At 48.6% G+C, this 19,653-nt stretch overlaps 1 protein-coding gene across 1 annotated transcript in view; it reads right to left on the reverse strand.

Moving 5' to 3' along the window:
• The window catches only part of MKX (mohawk homeobox), a gene marked incomplete at both ends in the record, with an annotated part of 45,817 nt that extends 32,537 nt beyond the window's left edge, over window positions 1-13,280 (reverse strand). The window contains 4 exons of the mRNA XM_080611399.1: window positions 1,516-1,851; window positions 2,922-3,075; window positions 10,791-10,950; window positions 13,099-13,280. Of these exons, the coding sequence (XP_080467525.1) occupies window positions 1,516-1,851; window positions 2,922-3,075; window positions 10,791-10,950; window positions 13,099-13,280 (832 nt within the window). The remainder of the gene's footprint in view (window positions 1-1,515; window positions 1,852-2,921; window positions 3,076-10,790; window positions 10,951-13,098) is intronic.
• Between the last annotated feature and the right edge of the window lie 6,373 nt (window positions 13,281-19,653).

Raw genomic sequence — 19,653 nt, forward strand, 5'->3', positions numbered from 1 at the left:
AGTAACTTTTCACTTAAAAATAAAACTTGGCAGACAATATGCCCATAATGCGGTCCAAATGCATTTGGTATATTGGAAAATAAAGCTGAATGAGCAGAGAGAGTTAATTTTGAAACTTATTCATTGTGCTTGCACTACTCTTGCTCCCCAAGAGATCTCATTTCTCCGAAGGGCCCCCACTATGCCACCTCGGTTATCCCCTGACAAGCTGCACACACCAATGTCCCCCTATGCTCACCAGCACATTCAGCCTCCTGAAATCATTGTGGCCCCTCTATAGGAACAAATAAACACATGAAATGTGCCAGAAAAGCGAGGGCAAAGACTGCAAACTTCAGAGGTTTTTAAGGCGAGGGTCACCTGAACCTGCCTGCCAGAGAAGCCAAGGGAAACCAACTTCATTTAAATCTGTATGAACTTTAGTGCGAAGCCCTCCAGCGTTTTTAATCAATATTCATCCATCCCAAAAGCAAAGCTGCCCACAGAGTGGTGTCTGGGAGAATAACCCCCCTGAGAAAGACCCTTGGACAACACAAAGCGCTGCTGCGATGGCTGTAAACCCTGAGGTGCTGGCAGGGACCTCCAGAACTTGGGATGCAAAACCTCATTTTTTAGAAAGATAAGGGGACAGACAGCCTTTGCCTTATGCCCCACAGGAATACAGAACAAGTTTCACAAGAGGAGCCTTCCAGGACTCCCTGCCCCAAGGGAACTGAGCAAGTCCTGATCTCACCCTGATTTACAGCAATTTACTGGCATGAAGCAGGCAGTCCCATGTGCCTTCCTTTGACTGGTAACAAAGTGCATGATATAAATCATGCTTTTATATTTTTATTGATAAGATTAAAATAATAAATGATGTGTAACTCTTCAAAAGAACACTAAGCCAAGATATTTAATGGTCAAGTCTGTGGCCCCTTAGCTCAGTGCACTATCTCTGGACAACGATGCAGAAATTGCTCTAAACTAATCCGTGCTTTTGTAAGAGATAGATGAGCACTAAAGGGCCATGCACTGGACAAAACACTCTGAGGACAGACAAGATGCTGTACAACAAGGGAAGGTGTTCATGCATGGTAGGCATATGGCTCATGTAAGTTCCACAAACAGCCACCTTGAAATTTCGAAGCCCTTCTTTTTCTCCCAGCTGGGGCACTAGTCGTCCCCTAGTCCTAGTGAGTGCTCTAATTGGACCCTAGTCCTCCCTTATTTTAGGAGTTTTCTCCTTTTCTAGGCTTGTCTTAAAGCTCCCAAAACCAGCCTTTAAGTGTCATTTCAGAAATCAGCCCCACAGCTGCAGCTTCATTAGCCGTCAGTAAAAGCATTTAACTACAATACTGCAGGTAGAGCTTCTCTAGTGAATGAAAGTGTGGACAGGAGTTATCCCCTCTCATATGAGAGGATGGATAGGAGTTATCCACTCTCATAAAAGGCATGATCAGGTGACACTCATTTCAAGTGACACCATCCACCAAAGCTGGCTGTATTAGAAATGATGCAGAAAGAATCCCTTACCTGTCCGGTAGACAAAATTGCCTTCTGTCTCTGATGATGATGGAGACACCAATTCTTCCTCAAATTCATTGGAACTAAATGAACCAGAGTGATTCCTTTGCCTTGTTTTTTCCATCATAGCTGCATTAGTAGCCATGACATGTCTCAATGAGTCATTTAGGTAACGATTCAATAAGCTGCTTTTGTATTTGGGGGGTGACACATAATCCTCATTGGCACTTGTTTCTGGTCTCACTCCTGTTTTTATTACTGAATTTTCAGTTTTAATCACAGTGTGATGAACCGGTTTGTTATATCCCCCTTCATTCATATGGTTTCTTGGAGGATTTTCCCCATCTGAAAACAAAAGGACAAAGATGCAGAACACATCAAATACCTAATATTTAAAAAGAAGTTTCCTCTACATGTTTTAAAATGTTATAAATATAGCTAAAAGTAGACAATAACTTCAGCCTTCAGCATTAGAAAATTATTTTCATTTTCTTCTGTTCACACATTGCTCACAGCAGTTCGCAGGGTTCTCAGATGTTCCAACTATTCCAAATTAATTAACTTAGAAAACAGCCTCTGTCTAATTTGTTCATGAGTAATACAAGGCAGGTGGAAAAAACCTGGGAAGTGACCTAAATCTCTGATAAGCATTTAAAAATCTGTGTGAATAAGCTGAGTTCTAACTTGAAAATTGGTTCTCCTGGATACTACAGTATTATACAAACTGAAACTGGAACGAAGATAATTGAAACATACTCTTCTAAAAATTCACATACAGATTTCTGACAATGTTCTATAGCATTTGTTCCTGTCAACGTATCTCCATGTCACATCCAACTAAAAAAAGTACCCACAGATGTAATTAATAGAAATGTTCTATTAAAAAACACAGGGTGTTACTTAAAAAAATCCTACATCTGTTCACTTGGATAAAAGAGAGAATTTCAGTGTACCTTTTAAGGAAACAAACTGATGGCAAAATACATAAAATAAATAACAGTAATATTCACCTTATCATACAATAAGCCTCTCTGAAGTTAACCAGATTCTCTTGTTAATCAGATTATCTTGTTAATGATGTGATACTTACATCAAGGAAAGTAACAGTCAAAAGATTTCTCATTTCCTTAAACCAACAAGAGTAATCAATTTTTTCCTTTAATCCAGATTAAAGGAATAGGCTTGTGGAATCTAATGAACTAACGACTATTTTTCTAGTAACGATGCTATAACACATAACCAGACTGTCCCCCCGATTAACCTACACAATCCCACTTTGAAAGACTGCAGAGTATCTGGGACCTAAACACAGCACAGAGCATGTTTTGTGAGGAATCAGAGCTAATGTAAGGTACCTGATACTTTCTAAGTACATTTTAATCGGTCTACAACTGATAAGAAGAGCGTCAACAAACCTTCAGAGCATGAGTCATCGCTGCTCACGCTGAGTCGTTCAGCATTTCCTTGAACATACTTGTTGTACAGTTTTATTCGTAAAGCCCAGCTAAGATCTGGTTGCCTGACAGTATTCTTCAGACGACGTCTTGCATTGGCAAACCAGTTGGATACCTGCATACAAATCAATGTATTAGTTTCCCTTGAAAATGATGCAAATAACCAAATCTAACCCACAGAGTTTTCATGAGGTTTATGTAAGAAAACAGCAAACAAGGGAAACATGAACAAAAGTCCATGAATATTATCCCAGAGCATAGCAGGAGCCTCAGACAGAAAGGCAGTTTCAGGCTTCCCACCCTTCACAAGTCTTAGCAAACCCTCATTATGAACAAAGTTTCAATTAAGGTGTTCCCAAATCCTCCTTTTATATTAATCTTTTTGTTTGTGTTGTTTTAAAGATACTGCCCTGAACTTTTAATATGAACCTTTGATATACTGCTAATATCCTAAGTTCAAATTAATAGGTAATGTTTGGTAATCTGCCTTCGACATTTATATAGGCTACAATAAAGCTGTTGAAGAGGAAAAATAAAACATTCTGAATTTGGTTACATGAAAGCCCAAATTCTCCCTCATGTTTTATTGGTACTCCAAGTATGACAAAGAGTGGGTATCAGGACAGTCTTACACGGAATACACAGTACCAATGTACTTGGAGTCACTGCAGAAATCAACCATTTGCTCTACAGAGCAGCAGTTTTTGTGAACTCTTTCTGTTGTGGAAACCCTAAAAACCACTGAGGATGCATATTCTTCACAAGGGGACTACTAGACAAGAGACTGGCTTGTATTCCCTCTCAGCTGCACAGTGTTTTTTAGAGTTTGACATTACAAAAGGGATGCATGTTGGTATCCTTCTAGCATACAGGGTCACCACAAAGGCTCAAACACAAGATTCCACAGTGCTCCGGGCACCATAGCAGCAAAAGAGCAAGTATAGTCATCTGAGCCAGCAGTGCTAATTAAACTACAAAGTGGGATGCGTGTACTTGCAGCAACTTAGCATGAAAGCATACCTAAGAAAATGTTGGCCTTGATTCTACTGTTACTTAAAAATATATAAAATAGGAAATACTTGATACTGACAGAGTGACCTTAGCATAACCTTACTACAAGAGAGAGCAGAGGCAAGCTACCTACACTCTAACAATATTTGTTTAATGATAAATCAAGTCTTAAAATGCTATTTACTCCTTGCAGAAATAAGTGTATTTTGACATGACCTCTGCAAGACAGAGGTGGAGTAGCATTACTTGCAAAGGAGAATGTAAAGAATGTTGGGAGTCTATAGTCCCACTCTCATCTTTGTGTTGTGAAAGTTCATGCAGAGGAAGCTGGAGACCACTGCAGTCATATTCTGACCTGGGAATTATCATACCATTTAATTTATGCTAACCTGCAAAGCAAGTTAACACATATTTTATCAATACATGCTACCCCACCTACTAGAAAGCCAAACTGTAGACCTCAGTGTTGGATTTTGACCCTAGTTTTGTCATCTGTCTATTGTAGCTCAGGTTGCATAAACTGCACAGAAGTATTTGGCTGATTATGCTGTATTGATAATCTCTTCTAGGGTGATTATGAGAAAAATAAACACTATCTGCTTAAAGGGAAAACAAAATTTCAGTTCAAACTCTCACCCAGAAATGAGCAATGGCACCTTTATTTTACTGTGATTTTACTTAATGTTTACATGAAACAGGGTTTCACCAAAAATAACAGTGAGCTCTGTATCAGTGTTCAGATGCCAAACACCTAAGTTTACACACCATGCAGTTTACTGCAACAGGTTAGAAGACCAAAACTGTAGCTCACAGAGAAGAGTAAGTAATTTTCATTCTCTTCCAAGGCTACTTGTTTATATTCACCACATTGACACAGCAATCATTATAATAAATGGGAAAGGGTGGACTGGAATTCATCCGCTTTCTGAAGCTGTTAACAAACTCACTCCAGACTGTTCAGCTGAAGCAGCAGTCACCTGGCTGCTGCATGATTTAGTGTAACTCTGAAATCAAGTATGTAATGATAGAGATGGATCAATCCGCAGTCTCACTGAATGTTACAGCAGTTACTGCAGCATCTTACAAAACTGACAGCTTTCCAACCTCTCACGAGAAAAATTTCATTATGCTCCATTTCATTACATACTGAAATATTTCATCAGTGAAATGCCATGTACAGAAAAGAAAGATGGGTAGTATTAGTGTGACTCATACATAAAAGCAATTAAATTTAGCAGGAGTGATTTTTGTATGGTACTCTTGGTTTATTTTGGGCTCATTCTTCCCATGCCAATGCTTTGCTTTCTGCATATCAATATGAAAAGATGAATCGTATTTTAAGTCTTCTGCTATGAGAGGAGGAAATAGTAGTATTTGATTATTATGTCCTAATGAGACAAATATATTGCACCCTGTCCTCATGCTCTTTGTGGAACAGATCATCTTCAGTGCCATCACACAGCACATACAGATGCTCAGGCCCAGTCAGCATGGATTTATGAAAGGCAGGTCCTGCTTGACTAACATGATCCACTTCCATGTTATCTACCTAGTCTTTAGTAAAGCTTTTGACACCGTTTCCCACAGCATCCTCCTCGCGAAAACAGGCTGCTCATCGCTCAGGCAGGCGTACTCTTCTCTCGGTATGCCAGATGGCTGGACAGCTAGGCCCAAAGACTGGATGGTGACTGGAGTTAAATCCAGTTGGCGGCTGGTCACAAGTGGTTCCCCATGGCTCAGCTCAGTACTGGGGCAAGTTCTGCTTAATACCTTTATAAATTATCTGGATGAGGAGATCGAGTGCAACCTCAGTAAGTCTGCAGATGTTGTCCCACCAAGTTGGGTGGGACTGTTGATCTGCTGGAGTATAGGAAGGCTCTGCAGAGGGATCTGGACAGGCTGGATTGATGGGCCAAGGCCAATGGTGCAAAGTTTAATAAGTGCTGGGTCCTGCTCTTGGGTCACAACCATCCCATGCAACACCAACAGGCTTATGGAAAAGTGGCTGTAAAACTGCTCAGAGGAAAAGGACCTGGGGTTGTTGGTCAACAGACAGCTGAACATGAGCCAGTTTGTGCTCAGGTGGCCAAGAAGGCCAAGAGCATACTGGCTTTTATCAGAAATAGTATAGCCAGAAGGGCTAGGAAAGGGATTGTTACCCTATATTCGGCATGGGTGAGGGTGCACCTTGAATACTGTGTTCAGTTCTGGGCACCTCACTACAGTAGAGACATTGAGGTGTTGGAGTGTGTCCGAAGGAGGGCAACGAAGCTGACGAAGTGGCTAAAGAACAGTCTTATGAAGAGCAGCTGAGGAAACTGGGGTCATTTAGCCTGGAGAAAAGGGGCTCAAGGAGACCTTATCACTCTCTACAACTACCTGAAAGGAGGTTTGTAGTGAGGTGGGTGTTGGTCTCTTCTGTCAAGTAACAAGTGATAGGACAAGAGGAAATGGCCTCAAGTTGTGCCAGGGGAGGTTTAGACTGGATATTAGGAAAAATTTCTTCACCGAAAGGGTTGTGAAGCATTGGGAACAGGCTGCTCAGTGAAGTGGTGGAGTCATCATCCCTGGAGGTACTTAAAAGATGGTAGATGTGATGCTTAGGGACATGGCTTAGTGATGGACTTGGCTAGGTTAACATTTGGACTTCATGATCTTTAAGGTCTTTTCCAACCTAAACAATTCTATGATTCTATGATTATGAAAGCATCTGAAGTCAACATTTACAAGAGAAGTTTTCTGCTAAAGCACAAAGCAGCAAACTCACTCCGGAAACACTTATTACAGGCTGTTCTTGGCTCCTTTAAAGCCAAGGCCAGTTTTGTCACTAATCTCAAGCAGCCCAAATGCTACCTTGTGCATCACGTGGTCTTTCAAAAGTTGTCTGCCTACTGCTGTAGGTCCCACTTACTACAAGTGCCTGTTTGCACCACACTTAAGTATTACAAGAAGAAAAAATCAAAGCTGCCAGAGCCATCCATCCTTTACTATGGTCCCAAGTTACACTATCATGAACTCTGAGAATAATAAAAGAAAACCAAAACAGTGACTTACATCCAAGCCAGTGGGAAAATCTTTGTCTCAGAAACCTCACAAAGAACTAAGTATCTTGAAAAAAAAAGGCGTGGTGAAACTCACTATTCTTGTAAAGTAATGATCGTGTAGTTCTTCAAAAAGTAAACAGACAAAACCCAAGGAGAACGATAATGGATGTGATTTCCAGCATTCATATTTTATAGCAACTCAGTCATTTCCGAAGAGCATCAGGTACTTATATTGGCATAATGAAATATTGGCCCTCTGGTTTTACTTCTGAAGAGACTCTTCAGTTTTATTGTAATTTGTTCTGCTTCACTGCTTAAGAGTGGCCAAAGTTTCAGAAAGGGAACAGAAATCAAGTGATTTTCCTCCTCTGGTAATCCAGATATGCTTTTATGAACCTGAATACTATTAAATCCATAGCAGCACATGACCAATATATCAATCCTAGTATTGCAAAAAACTTCTCTTGAACAATACGGCCATTCATATTTCTTCCTGGAAGGAATATACAGCCATTTTTCTTTTTTATTTCACTAGAACATCTCAACCAAAATTTAAAATAAAATAAATCAAGCACTGTGGTAGTAATACAAATGAAAATGTAGCATATTAATAGCATATTAATAGGACAAATTATTGGATTCTGAATTGGAATCTAATTGCAGTAAAACATAAAATGCCTTTTCAAACTATATTGCTTTTTTGGTTTCCTGCTTTGGCAGTGGGGAAAGTAGAAAACTTTGGACTGTTAGACTAAAAGCTGCAATAACATTTGCTTTGAGGACTCCAGAAGACGTCGTTGGCCTGCTCAGGAATAAGTCAGCCCAGAATTTGCCCCAGGTTTTGCCGCTACATATTATTAAGAAACAAAATGATTTATGATTCCTGTGAAATCCTGCCTCCTTGAAAGAGTTTGACTTTCCTTCTGCAATGCAGATGGACATGCAACAGGAACAGCCACCCTGCTCCCAGAAACAGCAGGATAAGCCAAAGTATTTGTGAGGTGGAATAAACCGGGTGATAACAAAGCTAATGAAAGTAAGCTGTGAAAGCTTACTTTCATGCAGATACTGTCCTAATAGTAACAATAGAAAACAGGGCTGGATGTTGAACTCTTTGTCTCACAGAAGGATTGGTTTTATCTACACTACAGTCCTGCAAAAGCTCCTTTGGATAGGTGCTACATACTGGAATAAGGTTCATTAGATGAAAGAAAAGCATGTGGAGAAGAGGTACAACTATATTATCAATACCATTCATGACCAGCATCATCTTCCAGGCAGCTGCTGAAGACTTTTTCTAAAGTCAGCAGTCAGGTGAAAACCAAAAAACCCCAACTATTCATTCCCTAAATGGCCCTTTGGCGGAAACTCAAAAGAGATTTTCAACAGTATCTTCTGCCTTCCCTAGGGCTTCCAATGACAAGGCGTCAGCACATGAGGGATGCTGGGAAGAGGTAACAGCTGTCAGCAGACAACAGACTCTGCAGGATTTGAAAGATGTGGGGGCAGGCATGCATTCCCAACCAAGAGCAAACACCACAGGACAGCACTGAGCAATGGAAGAAGAGTAGGAAACAGGAGACATGTCAGCGAACATGAAGGCATGAAACCCAGAGAAAACATCATACACTAATTCCTGGTTTGCCAGTGATGTCTGGTGTTGCTAGATTAGAAAAGCAATCACAGGAGACCGTGGATGATGCTTTTGCAAAGCGGCTCTCCTGGGGCAGAAGCAAATCTTTCCAACAGATACTGAAGCCCAGACCCAAGCCTGCTTTCGGTAATACCACTCTGCTGAAACAGCTCAGCCTTCAGGGAAGCTATTTCAGATGTGCCCAGTGTGACTGAGATCACAGCCTGGCGCTTGCTCTCTCACTCTCAGAAAATAAGAATTTTGATCTGGATTACAGTCTTGTTCTTCCTGGTCATCTGAAAAGTAGATGTGGGATGTGTGTTGTTTTGTTCTTCCAGGCTCAGGAGTTACTGCTGGTGCCAGACATACGTATTTACCTCTTGTACATATGCTATTGTATTTCTGTATTAAAAGAGCATTGCACCCAAATGATAGAAGAAACATATGGGGTTTCTTTTAGATGGTGTGCTTCTGTAAATGAAGGTAGATGTGCTGGTTTGCACAGCTCTTTCAGATATTAAAATTTGTAGAAATAAGGCTACTCAATTCAGCTTCAGTGTAAATCCACTAGAGTCAGGGGGCTCTAACACACATAAATGTAGCCCTCTGTGATTCCTTTTAATTTTATTCTACACCTTACACAGATCATAAACCTCTCTGGAGCAGTGGCCATGGCTCACTTGATGGTTTTATAGAGGCTAACACAGCATATCTCACATTCCCATCATGATTTACTAAAGCCGCCACAACTCCCCAAATGTCATTAGTGTGAAAGTCTCCCAACATGTATTCTGGATGTATGTTTTAAATCATGTAAAAATACAGGAATATTCTAAAAGCCATAGCCCAATAAAGTACTCCTATTGAATGCGGCATTGAATGGATGGTGTTTATGTAATCATATTTTTAAAAGTCTGAGCAAACCTTTCATGTGTATTTTTTGAAAGCAAGAGAAGTTGTTTTAACTGTATCTTCCAGTTAAAACTGGCATTTTCTGAGACATTAATATTATTTTTGTCAAAGCTATAGTGCTTTTTCTAGTGCAACAGTCTCACAGTGAGGTACGAAAGTGTAGAAGTTTCCTATGTTGCTGTTACTAGGATGAAAGTGCATAGCACAGGCTTTTTAGAAGGAGCACTCAAACTAATAATGCTGAATTACCTCTTTCTTTTTCTAGTATTTTACTCGTTCTCTCCATGTCCTTTGCAAAGTGACACATAATGTGTTAGGCAGAGTGGTGAGGACCCAATTCTGCAAACACATGTGTTTCATTTTATGCACCTAGCAGTAGCCTGCAGCAAGGAAATTAGATTACTCACAATGCATAAATCTTTGCAGCATCCAGACCTGAGATAGCATCACTCAGCAACTGAGAGCATTTAACCACCTACTTCAGCAGAGAGCCAGATGGCAACGAGAACAAAGAAGTGAGATTTATGAACATTTGCAGCCAGTTTTATGCCTCTTGCTGCAACCCAACTGCCAGTCATTCCAGTGGAGCTTTACCTGAGAGCAAAACAATTATTCCCCACATCTAATTACGCTGTGATGATAATTCCTGTAAGACTGTGAAGCACACGCTGCGCCGCTGCACACAGTTTGCATGGGAATACTAACAGCTGTGCAACAGGTGACGATTATTGTCAGAACAACATAACTGTTCCTATTCTTGCCCATTTTCAAAAGGGAAAAGAGTAGCTCCCAACAGCTTCCTCAGCAATTCCTATTCTGTGCTGAAATCTCCCATTACTCTTTTCTTTACCTGAAGATTTTTAAAAACTAAGCAAACATATTTCCCCTGCATTTATGAATGGGATTAAAGGACAAAGACATCTTTTCCTAGGAGGGAAAGCACACACCTTTTGCCGACTATCTTTAGCACCTCCTCAGACAGGATAGCATAGATGTGGGGATTCCTGTTTGGGGGATACAGTCCTGCTGCCATGGAAGCCTTAGGGAGGGCAGAGGGACAGATGCGCACAGGATCTTGCTGGCCACACTGATGTCTCCCCTGATACCCACTGCTGCCTCTTGTTCAGGTCACAGAAGGGCTTGGGATGCTGCTGTCCCTTGTCCCTGTCCCTTCCATCCATGACATGCCCCGGAGCAGTCGCCGGAGGTGGGGACAAGAGGTTCCCTTACCTGCACCAGAGTCATCTGGGAGCCGAGTGCTAGCAGGATCTTCTCGGTCTTGGTGGGGTAGGGGTTGTCGCGGTGTTTGTAGAGCCACTGCTTGAGCGGCCGCGCCATGTCCTGCAGCGCCTGCCGCTTGTGCCGCACTTTCCCGCCGCTCTGCCGCGCCCTGCCGCGGGGAAGGAGCGCTGAGGGCCGGGGCAGCGGGCACCTGCCCGGCCCCCCCTCCTCGAACGGGAACCCTACTCGGAGGGTGCCGCAGCCCTGGGGCGCGCTTTGCCCACGTCCGTCCCCGCATGGGGGTGCACCCTGCCCGGGCAGCAAAGCCCGGTCGCCGAAGGGTGTTCGGGATCTTCCAACGCCGCATTCCTCTCTCAGGAGGCGGCGATGGCCACGGCTCCCCCGGACGCCCTGTGAGGGTCTGGGAGAGCGGACCCAGAGGGGAGGGATTGGGCCGGCGCTGGCCGCGATGACCCTGCGGGCTCGGACGGCTCAGCTGCGCGGACTTCGGAGGGGTCAGGGCTCCGCCGGTGCAAGGTTTGAGTGCCCCGATGATTCCGATGCCCGGTGTCTGCCGGGCGGGCAGTGTGTTTACAGAGGTGCTTTCCAGGGAGGGTAGGGCCCGTCTCTCACGGCCCCGGTCCCGTACCCCAGAGAGAACAGGGCTGCGGTGCGGGCTGCCCCGGAGCCAACCGAGCCCGACCTCCCCCGAATGTGTTTGCTCGCGGCATCGAGCACCTCCCGAACTGTTCCCCTGCCTGCAGCCGGCGGCAAGGAGTGCTCCAGAGCAGCCGGCGTGCCGTTCCCAGCGCTGCCGGCAGCGAGGGGAGGTGGCCCGCAAAGCCCGAAACCTGATGGGGGAAAAGGTTAAACTGAGGGGAACGAAACTCAGGTACCGTTAAAAATAAATAAATAAATTTTAAAAAAAGGAAAAGGTTTTCCTTTGGTTTTTTTTTTTTTTTAAAAAAAAAGGAAAGAAAAAAAAAAAAGAAAAAAAAGAAAGGCAGCTCGAAAATAAAAAGGAGGGAACAAACCCGGGGAATCATCAGGAAAACCCTGAGCAGGGCTGGAGCCGGCGCGCGCTGCGGACAGCGCTGCGCAGACCGCCGCGGAGGCTCCGGGAGGCGGCAGCTACCGGCGGCGGCGGCAGGGGGCGCCACGACGCCGTGCCGAGCCGAGCCGGGCTGAACCAAGCCCAGCCGAGCCGAGCTGCGCCGAGGCGGGCCGAGCTGTGCCGGGTCATGCCGGGCGGTGCTGTACGGAGCCCAGCCGAGCTATGCCGTGCTGTGCCGTAACGAGCCCAGCCGCGGTCGCTCCTCGTCCAGGGCTCCCTCGGCAACCGAGCTTAGCCGCGATCGGCTGCTAACAACGTTTCGATGCAACATAACCTGCTCGTTCTACCAACGAGCACCGCCGTTAAAAGTAGGAGCTGATGCAATCGTTAAGGTGGAAATTCGGCAGTAAAAGCAGCTCCTCGGGGTTTCTGCCTCCTGACTACCCTCCTTAGTCTTTAGTTTATAAAGCTGACCAGAAACGTCCGGTCCGCGCTCGCCAGTTTAACCTTTCGAGTTAGGGCTGACAAGACGCCGGAACTAACACGTCCTGTCTGCTCACCACCCATTTCACCTGTTCCAGCACACAAAAATGAGCAGCAGGCGGCTCAAGCTCAGCTGCCTTTTTAGCAAAACCGATCCCAACATCACCCTGCCCAGCCCTTGACTGGCATCGCGCTAGTCCGTTTTAAATCCCACCTCGAGGAACGCACCGACAACGCAGCTCCCTCCCGTCCGTTCGCTCAGCGCTCTGCAAACCCGCGGGACGGCGGAGGAAATGCCGGGAGCCGCGCAGAGCCCGCCAGCCTCGGCCCCGACCGCGAACTGGCTGCCCCGGCCCCGCCGGCGGGGTCGGCCCCGCGGCATTCCCGGCCACCAGGTCTCAACGTTCCGCCTTGTGCCCGTATTTTGGGGGATTTAATTACATAAAACGCCCGATCATACCGGACAAGCCCCGGTTTCCCCCGTTTGCTTTCGTGTAGAGGCAGAGAGGGGAAGGTCAAACACCGCAGGACAGAAGCGCTCTGTCTGGCCCATTCCAGCCCAATCGGACGCCTCTGCATCACCTATTGCCGGAATTTCTCACCATAGAGCTGTGGAATGGGAGTCCCAGGGAGAACGGACCCGGGGACGTGGGGAGAACCCATCTAGAAACCCATCTCGCAACCTCAAACCGGCTGCGGGGCGGCCGAGAGCGCCGGCAGCGGCACGCAGGGCCGCCCCGCGGAGCCGGTGCGCGGCGCGGAGGCGAGCTCTCGTCATACCCCGTCCGCCGGTTGCGCAGGCTGAGGCTCTCCTTGATGGACGGGCTGTCGGGGAGCAGCACCTCGGCGTGGTGCGGCCCCTCCACCACCCCCACGTAGGGCCGGCCGCTCCGCTCCCGCTCCTTGGCGTCCTCCTCGAACAGCACCTGGCCGCTGAGCTTGCTGAAGACGATGGTGTTCATGGTGGCGGGCTGGGGGCCGCCGTCGGGCTGGCCGCCGGCTCCGAGGTGCGGGAGCTCGCTCTGCGCTGCGGGGAGGCGGCAGCGGTCACCGGGCAGCCGCGCCGAACCGCCGAGACCCGCCCGGGGAGACCGGCGGGGGGGCAGCGCGGAGGCACCGGGCGCCGCCTGCCCACCCACGGGGGGGGAACAGCCCGCCCCTCCCACGGCCCGGCCCGCTCCCACGCCCCCCCCCCTCCTTCCCAGCCCCGCTCCGCTCCCGCGGCCCGGCCCGCTTCGCTGTCGCTCGCATCTCACCGCCAGCCTCCGCCGCTCTCCTCGCTCCGTGTCGCAATAGTTCGGAGCGCGGGTTTTCCGTTGGGTTTGGTGTTTCTCTCTCCCCTGCTCTCTCTCTCTTTCCTTTCTCGCCCCCCCTTTCCCTTTCCCTCCCCTCCCCCGGAATGGTTTTCCCCTTTCCCCTCCCCAAGGGGGGAGGGAAACAAATTGTTTTCAAAGACCACCAAATACGCAAAGCCGCCCAGCCACTCACGCTGCCAGGGTCGCCGCTCCCCATCCCCCGGGGAGGGTGGCACGGCCGATGAGGGTACCCCGGAGCCCTGCGAGGGCACGGTCCCCGCCCGGGCAGCGAGGCGTCGGAGGGCGGTGCGTGAAGGGGAGGCAGGAGCGCAGCGAGGGGAGCTGAGTGGACGGCAGTGCGAGGCTGGACAGTCCCCGGTGTGCGCGGGGAGTCCCCCGGGAAAGGTGGCTGAGGACACCGGCTGGGGTCACGGTGCCAGCGGGAAAGACCCCATCGGGGGCGCGGGGTAGGCGCAGGGCACTCCCGGCGCTGCAACGGCGGTGCGAGGAGCGGCTGCCCTGAGCAGCTCATTAACGCTGGCGTTTAACGAAGGCGAACCAGGAAACATCTCCCCCCACCCTCTTCCGTCTTCTCTTGTCTGTGTGTGTGTTCCCCCCTTACAAGGTTATAAATTAGACCGCGGTCCAAGCCGGGAGAGAGCCCATTCCCTTTAGCATCCCCGGCGCGGTCTGCGCGCTCCCGCGGAGACGCGATGCTCGATCTCCGGCGAGCTCTGCGCGCGCCCCCCGCCCTATCCCAAGAATGTGTCCCGGGCTCCCTGGTCCCCTGGCTCCTTGCTGCCCTGAGGCGCAGCAGCCCGGCCCCGGCTCCGCCGGGCTTGACACTTCGGTTACTGTGCGCAGAAACGAAGAAGATGGCCACAGTCAATATTTACAAGGATGTAATTCAGACGTTATTTGACTGCCGCGGGTGAGCGGGGCGCAGCTGTTTGAGCCCGCGGACCGGCGGGACGTGCGCGGCGCGGCGCGGGCTCCCCTGCGAGCAGCCTCCCACGGCACCTCGGTTCCCCGTGGGATCCCTGTCCCCGTCATGGTCTCCAGGCTGGGGGACCACTTGACCCCAAAGGACCTGAGTCTGCACAGCCGCTACCGACCTTATCTCTTCCCCTTTCCATCACCTTGGCCTCATTTCCTCCCCTGCTTCCACACCAGAGAGGCCACCTCGGAGGGATACGTGGTTCTGCGCGGCCCTCGGCTCTGGAGCGGAGGGGACAGGAGGGTCGGGGGGGGGAGGCTGCCGTCCTCCCGGCCCCGGAGCCGCGGTGCGGGCAGACACCTGCTACTGCCCCTGCCCGGGGCACCTCCGCCAGCCTGCGCCCTCCCGGCCTCTGCCGTACGGTTTCTGCCCCACCTTGGGGTGCTTTCTGTGACCTACCCCTCTGCCTGCACCCCTCCGTCACGGCCGCTCTCTGCGACATCAGATAGCCACAGGCGCTGGGAAAGGGGGTCCCAGGAAGACGGGTACCCTGGAGTCGGCCATTACCTACCCTATTGTTATTTCTCGGGTTCCAGAAGCGAACCCAGAGGGAGGCTGGGGAAGGGCAATGTGCTGAGGATGTCTCATCATTAAGGGACAAACCCCTCTATCCCCAGGATGGGAAAAAGAAACCCATAAGCAACTTGTCGCCAGTCCCTGGCAGAAAAAAGGAAGGATAGAAATGAGTGTAAATAGAGATGGTTTCTGCACAGCCTGTGCATCCCACGCTTTCACGGGCTTTTGGGCAAAGCCCTGTTCAAGGCTCCTCCACAGTGCATGCCCTGGCCAGAGAATTCAGAAATAGCTTGAGGGGGAAGGGGGACACAGGGGGACAACGTGGGATGAATGCTTCTGTGCTAACGTGCAAACATATTAGGACCTTGCTGCAAAATACCTAGCCATTTCCATGCCCAGCTGAACTGTTCATGACCTTGAAAGTACTGTTATATGACAGCAAAAAAAAGACTGAGGAAGCCTTGACCAAAACCAAGCTCCTTAGGGCTCCTGCTCACTCCAACGAAATATGAAGGTGATCTCAAGCATTTGCAGCCTTCAGACAAGTATTTGCCCTGCTATGTTCCCATTCCCTGCTGTCAGCCCTTTTGGCACAGCAGGGGTGAGACCCTCTGGCAGGGCAGGCACAGGCTCTGGCTTGCAAATCCCAGTGGGAGGCACAGACGGGGTCTCTAGGGACCCTGCAGGCTGAGGCAGCCACTGGAGCAGGATCAGATCATGCACTGGCAGGGTGCAAAGCAGGTACCCTTGGAAGAGCATCCCCTCCTGCCTACCTGTCATGGTGGGACAGATGTTCATTCCCTATTTGATGGCCCATGAGGAATCTGGAAGGCAAAGGTAACCGTCTCCTGTGCCTTCTGATCATGGTGCCGCTTGGCCATGGGTTCGTGGGATCACTGCCTGCGCTTGCAGAGTGCCTGGCTGTCCTCAAGGACACCTGTGGTCCCCAGGAGCAATGGAGGTGCATGCTGCCTGCCTGCCTGACCAGTGCCAGGCAGGGTATGGGCAGCCAGGCCAGCAGGTTGCTGAGGGCCTGGCAGATCCCACACCTGCACCCAGAATAAATCACGGCAACAAGAGCCGAAATCAGCATTTGGAAAGCGGCTCTGGAAAAAACCAAGTGTCTGCGTGGGGCAGCCGCTGCCAAGCGCGGTGAGGCAGCGGCAGGAGCAGTTGGCACCACGGCGCCTTACAAGCCTCTAAAGCAGTGAGATCTCCCAAATCATCACATGTAAATCTCACATGCGCCCGCCCCCTCCATATTTTATTACTTAGATCACAGTTGAAAAGCTTAAATGAAAACAGGGTTTCTATTTCCAGAGCTTGTTTAACATCGCAAATGTGATACAAACTGTGGGCTTCATGTTTTTAATTAAGGTTACTTACCCAGCCATGCACGGAAAAATAAGTCAATAGCTGCTGGCAGCATACCACGGCTGGCAGCCAGCTCCCCTGAGGATGGTGCAGCACCAAGTGACGGGAACACTGGGGGCTCCCATGCGTCCCTCAGTGGGCCAGGTGACTGGGGTGCAGGGGGGCTTTGGGCACCTGCCGGGCTGTAGCTGCAAGAAGCTTCTTGCCAGTTTCTGCAATACCCCTCTCTCAGGCCATGCCTGCGTGTCCAGCCTCAGACAGCTGGTAAGCCAGGCTTGCATGCCAGAAAGTGGCAGGAAGGCACCTTTCCAAGGGATATCGTGCAGAAAGAGCCTAAAAGTGGTGCTCATGGGCCTAATCTGTCTCACTGGAGGAGCCAGGAAAATATCGACCTTGTTGTCAGGCTGAGAGAGAGTTTCCTCCTGAGGCTGCAAGCGATGGAGCTCCCCAGTGCCAGCCATGCTCCAGCCAGTGGGGCTGCTGCAGCCCCAGCCCAGATGCTGGCAGTGGGCAGCTGCCCCTCAGGGCCTGGCTGGCACTGATGGGGCAGGCTGGAGTGCTGCTCTCCCTGCTCTTTCTTTCCCGTCCAGGAGCAAGGGGCAATCCAAATCCAGTTTGGTAGATTCCCATCTAAATACAGTCCTTGTACCTGGTTTGCACTCACAGCAAAACGTTGCTTTTGTCCCTTGCTTCATGCTCTGGTTATTTTTCAAACACTTTCAGCAAACATTTCCATTCTCATGGCTCCCCCTTCCAGCTGCAGATTCCTCCACAGTAAACATATATGTTTGAAATTCAAAGAATTTCCTCACGTCCCTGGTACACTTTGCGCTGTGGCATGCTGGGTGGCTGAATAGCTACAGCGTGTACCTTGAAGGGGCTGAGAGGTCGGGTAGGTGAGAAATCGTTTAGGATTACGCAAAATGAGGTGCTATCTGCACTGCGAAATAGCCACACTCGCAAGGGAGAGCAGCTGCGGAGCCCTGTTGCCATCCATGGCAGCAGCCTGGTCTGCACTGAGCAAAGTCCTGAGGTACACATAGACAAAGATGAACCTGCTTAACTGAATTCGCTGAAACGGTGCCTAAAGGGGCTTGCTCTGCTTCTGAGGGCAGCCAGAGCTGCAGCCTTAGCAAGGGCTCTTCCTGCTCAAAGCATTCAAACCCCCAAAGCACTGGGGTGAAATGAAATAGGAGTGAAGTTAAATCTTGTAACATGGTGTTAAATATAATCCTGAGGAAGCAAGAAGAACTGCCTCACTTGAGCGCTTCACAGGACCCATTGCCTAGAATTGCCCATCTTATAGTAAGGAGGGCTCAGTCCTCCATCCTTAGGAGCAGGGGCATATGACATCTAAGAGGGGAGATGATTATGTTGGCCTACTAGAAAGCAGAGAGAGTTGCCACCTAATTACAGGCCTTTTCGTATGCAAAGTGCTGTGGAAATGAGCTTTGGAAGGTTTCTCAACAGCAGTGAAGGAGCACCTGAAAGGTGAAATGTGTCCTTGTTTCTCTTCTTTATGGAGATTTGTTTTGGAGGGTGTGCTGAAATGGAAACATGTCCAAGAAGCAAACACACCAACATCACATGTGACCATCCCTAAGGCAGCTTTGCTGGTGGTGCTCAACAGGCAATAAATACTGTCAAACTGCAGGGACTGTGGGAAGCAAGGAGGCAACAACAGTAAGGTGAAATGAGGAGGTTGTCAAGAGGACATCCTGAAGCCTGGAAGACATGACTGTTAACCAAACCCTGGTTTCACTTCCAGGTCCAGCAAGACTAGTGACTGAGACAATATTATAGACTCTAGCTCCAGTGTAAGACAGCATAACTTGCATATTTCTTTACCATTTAAATCTGGGAAGAGTGTTCATCAAGGGATCTGGTCTGCTGTCCGCAGACTGCTGTCTGGTCCATCTACTTCTTTCTGGTGGACCAGACTTCTCCTGATGAGAAAGCCAAAAACAAGAACTGCACCAGGGAGCAGGTGCTTCTTCGGGAGCATCAGCAGGCAGTGCTGTCCCCCGTTTCTGCTAAGAAGCAGGGGGCACTGTGGGGCGGCCTGCCTGGTGACACCCTCAAACTGGATGTAAAGCACTGGTGTTAGTGGCAGCGAAACCCCCAGACAAGCCACAGACCTAAAAAATATCCCAACCCATAGATGTTGCTTCATCTGGGAAGGTGGAGGACCCGGTTCTGTTCTGCATCTTCTTGATGTGTTCTGTCCAAAAAGTTAATAAACAAAAACATAACTCCACCCAAGGACTAGATCTCAGTTCTTTCTAACTAAATGTGAGCCCTCTCCCTGCCGCCCTAAAGGGTCAGAAAATCAAGCTTCTGACTGGTTCTCAGGATCTTTATTTTTTCTCTCCGCTTTGTTCCACCTCCATTTTTCATTGCATTTTTTAGATTTCCATCAGCTGGGCCACGTAAAACAAAGCACCTTCCGTAGGGCCACTGCTGTGCTTCAGCTGCTGCATGCAGTGGCCATGGTGCTTGCAGGAGCTATGTTTTCCCAGTGCTTTTTAGCTCGAGCTCTGTCGGGACTCTGTGACCAGCCACAAGGACAAAAAGACTCCAAAGGGGGGCCAGATGCTTTTCCTGGGAATAACAATGGTGTGCAATTAAGTGTTAATTAGGGGGAAAGTGAATAGCAGGAGAAGCTCCGCAGTTCTGTCTGGGACGATGTTGGTAGCTCAGCATCAGGCATCTTACTTATTGAGCTTCATTCACATGTGTTTATCATTCTCCATTTCATCCTCTTAGGACCTTGGTGGCATGTGTGTCTGCCCCACAGGAGACCCCACTCATGGCTTTTATGGCCCACCTGGCTTCTTCAGTTCTCTGCCCTCCACGGAGTCAACCTCTATGGGCTGCTGCAGTCTGCACCATCCCTCCTCTGCTGCTCATTTTCACTTAGCCCTAAGGAATAAAAAGCCAGAGACTCCAGCCATCTACATGAGCCTTTGCTTCTGTACAAACAGGAGCTGAAACGTCCCAAAAGAGGCTGATTTTCTCAATTATGTATGATGTATCAATAGAGTAAAAATCAGTAATTTTGCTGTTACATGTATTTTATTCTTTTCATAACCATGTTTTTTTAACTGAGTTTTAAAATCTTTATTTGATATTCTCTGAGGAAATTCACATCTT

Source organism: Psittacula echo (assembly GCF_963264785.1).
Source record: "Psittacula echo genome assembly, chromosome: 2".
Classification (NCBI taxonomy): domain Eukaryota; kingdom Metazoa; phylum Chordata; class Aves; order Psittaciformes; family Psittacidae; genus Psittacula; species Psittacula echo.